This window comes from Echeneis naucrates, chromosome 3, assembly GCF_900963305.1.
Source record: "Echeneis naucrates chromosome 3, fEcheNa1.1, whole genome shotgun sequence".
Taxonomy (NCBI): Eukaryota; Metazoa; Chordata; class Actinopteri; order Carangiformes; family Echeneidae; genus Echeneis; species Echeneis naucrates.
In genome coordinates this window covers 24,021,166-24,028,477 of record NC_042513.1, presented here as the reverse complement: position 1 = coordinate 24,028,477, position 7,312 = coordinate 24,021,166, and the positions used below count along the sequence as shown (strand labels likewise).

Below are 7,312 nucleotides of genomic sequence, written 5' to 3'. Positions count from 1 at the left end.
TCGAGTGGAATGAAGAAAAGGCCTGCCTCCAGGAGTCTCTGAAACACGCCAAAGACTCTCTGGAGGAAATGGAACAAAAGCGAGAACAAAGTCAGAACCACGTTCTGGAAAAAATAAGCAAACTGGAAAGCCAGATCAAGACGATTCAGAGCAAACCAAAGAAAATGTCCCTCCGAAAACGATTCCTCAAGCTCTTCAAATGAACTCCGGGATCAAACCACGCTCTGAACTCTCCTCGTTCCTCTCACTGCCTCATCTCTGTCTGAGAGGGGCGAGAACCCCCTCACCCAACAGGACCACCATACCCCCACAGCTCCCCTCTCTTCCCACACAAAAAAACAAAAAACTAAAAAATTTAATAAAAAAACAAAACTAAAAATAATAACCTTGTTTGACCTAAACTCAATACGACGCTAATCTATACTCTTAGGCGTGCTTGCTGGAAGTGAAAGGCATTTTTTTTTTTTACTACAGCTTTTTGAGACTTGCAGTGGTTTAATATGTATATTTGGTTCACGTCAACTTCTCTTTTCACTCTTTACAAAGTAAATTGCACAAAATGGGATTTTAGATGGTATGTAATCTAAAAGATAAGTAATCATAGATTATATGTGCTAAGTTTAGGTTGAAAAATAACACATGAAAAGGTTCATTCAAATGATAAAAAAGGAAGGTGTAGTCTACTTGATGGACTTCAGTCTCATCTCTGCTGGCTTTGACTGCTGTGTCAAAGCTGAAGCTCACTTCATGTGACATCGCTCACAAAGCCTATTTTCTACAGAGATGCTGCCTCAAAAGACAACAACGACAGTAACAATTCAATGCTGCACTAAAGTTATGCTTTTGCAGAAAAAGTTGAAACCTGTTCAGACAGGTGCAGGAAATGCCCCATCAACAAGCGTGTGTGGGGGGACGATTACTAGAACTATGAATAAATGACTAAGAAATGATTAGCTTTTTCCCAAAGTTGTTAATACAATTCAAATAAACGTTAGCTCGTTTCTCCACGTAGTGTTTAATGAAATCTGCAGCTGTAGGACATTTTCTTTCTTTTTTTTTTTTTTTTTTTTTTTTGGACTATCCGGGACAGGAAGGCGAACGGCCGGATACTCACTCAGAAACACACCGGTCAGGTGTGTGTTTTCAGTGGGAGGATTGTTTTGTGGGAAAATGGCCACCAACCGAGAGTGGAAGTTGAAAAGATACGGGCGTTTCATCCCACCTGCCGAGGAAAACGGGAAAACTGCAGGAAATCCCTGGAAGGTAACAGCTGGGATTTATGAGCGGCCTTGTGCTAACGGCTAGCCAAGTTAGCTCCACCAAGCTAACGCCGGCTACGTGTTTTTACTTAATTTAACTTTAGCCGCCTTAATTACCTTCCAACAGCTGCCGTAGTGTGCTTTTATATTTACTCGTTAACACTCTGTGCAGTCATTTACGAATTAAAGGTCAGTTTTATCTGTCGTTTTAGTTTGTTGTTGTTGCTGTTTAATTTTAGCTTGGAGCTAGCTGTTAGCTTAGCTATGCAGCTAGCTAGTTACCCGCGACTGTCCACTACACTGAAAAGCTGTCCTGTACTTAATGTCTAATAATCTGAAATAATTTTAAATGTTTTAGCTTTTTACTGAAATTGACAGTAAATCTAAACATTGTTGCCAAAAAATCGATGCTATAAAATCATATTTACTGCTCAGTAGTAAGTTTTTGTTTTTCTTATTAATCCATTAAATTTGAAATATTGAAAATAAATTGGTCTTTATTGTAAAAACTTTAAATGTAGTACTCTTTCAAGATGACTTTCGACTAAAGACTTGTATGTTTGAATAGAAAATAGGTTACTTAAGCTGATGTAGATATCCAGAATAGGCTTCATTTTCCTCACTCACAATTTGTTCATGTATTTAAGTCATAAATATATTTTACTGCATACAATAAAATAAAATGCAACAGATGTCTTGTAACGCATACAAATTTTGTATGGAAATCTTTGGAGATAATTTTTGAGATTTTTTTTTTATTATTATTATTTTTTATTATTCATTTTTGGTCCTCCAACTCCAGTTTTATGTAAAAACAAAATATTCACATGACACTTGCACAGACCTGCAACAGCAGGGTTTGTGTGTGTGTGTGTTGTGAAACAAATTAGAAAGTGTAGCTTTTAGGATTGTGGCTGTGTCTTTCTAGATGGCAAACTGGACTATTGTTATGTGACAATGTGGCCGGGGCTTTGTATTGTATTGTATACTGCATGGGAAATCTAAAAGAAGAACTAAAATAATATACAGAGATTCTAAACTGCTTATTTAAATTTAATTTGAGGTATATTTATACGGTACCAGTTAAAAGTTTGGACACACTTTCAACGTGATAGGGTGTCCAAACTTTTGACTGTAGTGTATGTCACAGGGCATAACACACAGCTCATTGCTGTTTGTGAGCAAGTGTGATTTTTATTTTTATTTAGACTTTATATTTAAAATTAAGTGCAATGCAAAGTGTCTTACCAAATAGCTATCAAACTATGCGCTGAAAACCTTATAGCAAAAATCTTCTGAAATGTCACATTTAGCTCATTTAACCATATTATCATTAAACCGAGATGTACACATATAAAATGGCCACAGGATTAACAGGAAAACTAATCACTCCCTTTAAATTTGCTAAGTTTTATCTTCTCTCCTCCAGATCTTTGAAGCGAGAAAGGGTAAACCTGAGATCATACTTAAAATTATGGAAACTGGAGATTTACTTCTATTGCAAGGAAAGGAAGGTTTGGTAAGTAGACTATGTGCCTTGCTTGACTGATTTAGTTTCTGTTTATTTATTTTTTGTTTTCTGAGATTTTCCTTTGCGATGAGCATACAACAGCTGAAGACTGGACCTTGCTTTCCATATCCCAGTACACGGTACATTGTGACTCAGCTATTCTTTTAACCAACTATTTTCAGTTTTTTAACACTTGCAGGGATTTCAGTCAAATACATTTAATTCATGACATTGCTTTTTATTATATACAAAAGACATGTACTGTATGTTGTTTGTGCCGTGAAAGATAAGTAATCATGGATTAAAATATTTATGTCGCAAAATAGCAAGGCTTATTCAAATGATGAAAAATGAAAATCCAGTTGTCCTTATGATAGACTGCAGTGTCACATACAAAATCATCAGTGTAAACGTGGTGAAGTTCATCCGGATACATTAATCTGATATTCGTATGCATACATTTCAGCCCAATATATTTCCACTCTCGGCTGCCAGAGATAGGCAGATAGGTTACATTACATTCCAGTTCACCGTCACCTGAGGCTCTGTAATCCATAATATAAATTGTGCCTATAGGGGAATTGCTTCAACTCATTTAAGACTGCAGCTACAAATGTCATGCTCTGACACTGGTAATTTATTGTATGTCACAGTTGTTATTACTGGTTGTCCTCGCAATTATTAAGTATAAGTAATGCTGGACCACACTGTGAATTTCTGGATGAGACTTCACTCTTCTGCCCCATGTATCATAATACATGCAAATACATCACATCTTTTTTGTTTATTTTTATGATTTATTTATCAATGATTCTACGCTAATGTGTAGAAATGAATAATAATCTGTTTATATAAAGACATAATTGCTCTATAGTAGTATTTTTAATAATATTTTTTACAAAATGGGTAATGATACACCATTCTCAGAATTTCTGAGATGCAAATCAGTACAGAAATCTGCTTTCCAGATGAAAGGCTTTCCATGAAGGCCATATAAAATATTCTGCTGAATAGTTTGACATTTATGCTCAAACCTAATGGGACTTGAGTGCAGTGTTTTGGTTAGGTCAAGCCAAATGCCCCTCAGAACTTTTTGGGTACAGGTCTTTAACTAAAAATAAGTTATGTGACTGTTATGGGGAAAGATAGATGTTGTAGCTCACAAAAATGTGAAACCTACCCCAGCTTTTATTCAGATTGTGATCTGGTAGTGAAATTTAGTAAAGCTTTTGCTCACAGATTTGACATTTGTTGTCTCATTCATGCAAAGGTTTGTGGCAAACCTCATCACAGCAGAGTGATTGCTATAGCTTTACTGGCAAGAAACACTGAATAGTCCACCTTTCCCTGGACATAACCCTTTACCAAGGTTAAAGTCTGCTTGTATACATATAATAGTGATGGTGGAACATGAATTGTTAGCACAGTGCACTACAGACAAAAGACACTTGGGGGACTACTCAGTGTCTCAATACTGGTGTTCTGGCAGAACACACAGCTATCTTGGTGCACCAGGGTGTTGAGCCAGACAGATATTCAGGTCAGACTGCAGAGAGCTTTCACCAAGGATGATAGACTGGCCTATTATAGCTTGGTACATTCCTCAAGGCAGCATGATAAGGTCTGAAGAAAATTCTTGCCGTTTTCTTTGAACATTGCTGAAATTTGCAATATCTGAGAAGGCTGGCAGGTGATTATGGGGCTTTAGTGTTCTTTTGAAAACGTGGATACTCCTGAATTACTATCCATTAAAATAAAATCAGTAATGTTAAAGCTAAGTAAATCCAAACATAAGTGAATAGAACATCTTCACTTCATCTTGGCATAGATTCTCATTTGGTGCTTTTTGATGGTCATGGAGAAAGAAGACTAACATGTCAGTCCAAAATGTCCCAGAGGGTTTGAGATGCAGTGACTGACAAGGCCATAACCAGCGTTTCACATCAGTATCAGAAGTAGTTGCATCCTTACTATTTTCCAGTCCTTCAGGTTTAACTTTATTTTGCAATCTAAAAATAGTACTGGTGGTGACCTAAGTTTGAATTTTCATAAACATTTATTGTAAAGAACAGACTTCTTGAGATGTTTAAGTATTTAAACATACCAAACACAATCATGAGCCTGTCTTAATTACATATTTCCTTCTTGGAAGCTTCAGAGATGAGGTTCAGATGTAACTGGGTAAATAGGGACCCCTGCAGGCTGTTTTAGGTAATATTTTTTTCAGGCTCCTTGATAAAACTAGAATACTTTTGTCCTTGAGCTTCATCCATTAGCTTTTCTTAGTGAATGAGTTGAATTTTATCTGACTTTACTCCATAGTACAGCAGGGTTTATTTTGGCATTTTCTATTAAACACATCTCGATTATTCGTTGGTTAGTGTAGCTGGTAGATAAAAACCTGCAAAGTTTCCTGTCCTTGCCAATAAAAATTTTCATTCTCTTCTCTTTTGACAGGATACCATCCCATTGCTGTGTGGCTCAGATTCTCTCAAAGTACAACAACAATCTGATACCCTCATGCTTAAATGTACTTTAAATGTGAGTTGGGTGATGCACTCCTAATAAAACTCAAAAATTTGAAATCATTCGATTTGGGTTATACAAATTATTTCAATGCTGTGCTGCTGAATAGCCCTTTAAAGTGAAATTATCCCTCACATAATTTGCTGTTGAATTTAACTTAATTTTATCTTTTAATGATATGCCAATTTCCCTGCATTAAAAAAGTATGATTTTTGTTGTGCCGACAGATTTTTATTAAATGTCCTTTTGGATTCTGCAGGGAGAAAGTCGCATGATGAGGATGCAGTTTGATGGAAACACCAGGGCAGAAGCTATAAAGAAGTGCTCAAGTGCTGTGGAAAAGCTGATGGTATACTTGCCTGTCCCCACTCAGGATGACGCCCCACTGGCCCATAATCAGCCCCCTACTGAAGTCTCTGCACCAGTGATACAGGTTGTGCATGTAACATTTCACTAGAGAAATGTCTGCATTGAAACCAGCACTGACACAAATCAAATATATTATGTGTTGCTTGCAGTAATGGTCAAATATACAGGTTTGTCATTGAGAGTCTGGTTTATAGCTGTGCAGTATCGGAGAGCCACCGCATCTTATTCTCCACCATAGTCCTTATTTGCTGGGAAGTCAACGGTAACCATGTATTTTGCTCTATTGTGTAAATTTAAAACATATCTAATGATGTTATAAATTGGCATTGTTGAAGCTATGCAGTCATTACTCACTGCTTAGTCAACAGTATTGTAAAGCTGCTGTGGTCAGCTTTATCAACACGGCCATATCATCCTCACTAGATGGTGCTGTGTGCAATCCTGTTCTATTCTTAGAGGTGACACTATAACTGCAGTAGGTGGAGTGAGATAGATTTCACGTTGCACATGTATCATTAGCCAATCACAATGCAATATATGGTGTAAAATGAAGTATGTGTCCCACCCCAAACACACACGCACAGACAGGGATGTAGAACAATAATATAATTATTCATAATTACAACCATAAAAGTGGCATACCCCTTAAGCCACTGAAGAAAATAGTTTTTGATATTGCCTTTAACAGTCAAATTGTTTATAAGGAAAACAAACATTTTGTCCAAAAGCTAAAAACCAACAACAACAACAACAAAAACGTGGGAAAAAATAAAAAATAGAAACATCATCAAGAATTTCATCAGCTGAACTGTACACTTTATGAATGACACAGGGATGAGATAGTTGGTGCCTCATGTCAGTAATTGCCTTTTATTTACTTTCAAGCTTGAAAACACTCATGAGGACATGGTTAATTAGAAACTGGACTGTGAGTAAAACTCAAATCCAGCTCTTCGGGGCTTCGTAACATTTACATGAAGGACTGAGAAAGGAATGGACTCTGCCACGGGGTTGAATTTGACCTTTAACACACAGACTCACTGAAGGAGTTCACAGTGAAGATGAAAGGGCTTTGAGTTGTGGATATCTTTCAATTAATAATGAAGCCATTGATCGACCTCTTAACCCTGTGCTGTCATGCCTTATTCGTCAAATCTTTATTCTTCTTTTGTGTGTCACCCTGTGTCAACAAACTTGACAGGGGAAGGCTGTTGGAGTTGAGCCTGAGGATGTGCAAGCATCCCTGTCCATCAAGCATCTAGCACAGGTATTCATAGGAAATAGTGAGAGGAAGCAAACAGTGGGCAAAATGAAACACTGTAACATACTAATTCAAAGTTTTGTGTTTAACTAAGGAGTAAGTGTTTTTGTTATTTTCTACTGATCTATAGGTTTCTTAGTGATTTACTTTGTCTGCTCGATTAGCCGTTTCCTCTATTTTCACCCAATTTAATATTCTTTGGACCATCCACAGCGCTTCCTGGGACAAGCTGCTCTGACTTTGCCTCAAGTATATCGCCACGATTCTTTGGCACAGGTTGATTTAGAGCCAATCCTTCGTGTTTGTTTACTGGATCCCAGCTTTCCTGCATTTGTGGAGAAAGTGGAGGGGGAGCTGATGAAATTGCTTCAAGAATGAAAACTCCTA

At 37.1% G+C, this 7,312-nt stretch overlaps 1 protein-coding gene across 1 annotated transcript; it reads left to right on the top strand.

Moving 5' to 3' along the window:
- The first annotated feature begins 1,170 nt into the window (after positions 1-1,170).
- On the top strand, positions 1,171-7,303 carry rec114 (REC114 meiotic recombination protein). The gene is made up of 6 exons (XM_029498583.1): positions 1,171-1,263; positions 2,689-2,778; positions 5,227-5,310; positions 5,555-5,728; positions 6,866-6,931; positions 7,139-7,303. The coding sequence occupies exons 1-6, from the start codon at positions 1,171-1,173 to the stop codon at positions 7,301-7,303; spliced, it is 672 nt and encodes a 223-aa protein (XP_029354443.1).
- The last annotated feature ends 9 nt before the right edge of the window (positions 7,304-7,312 follow it).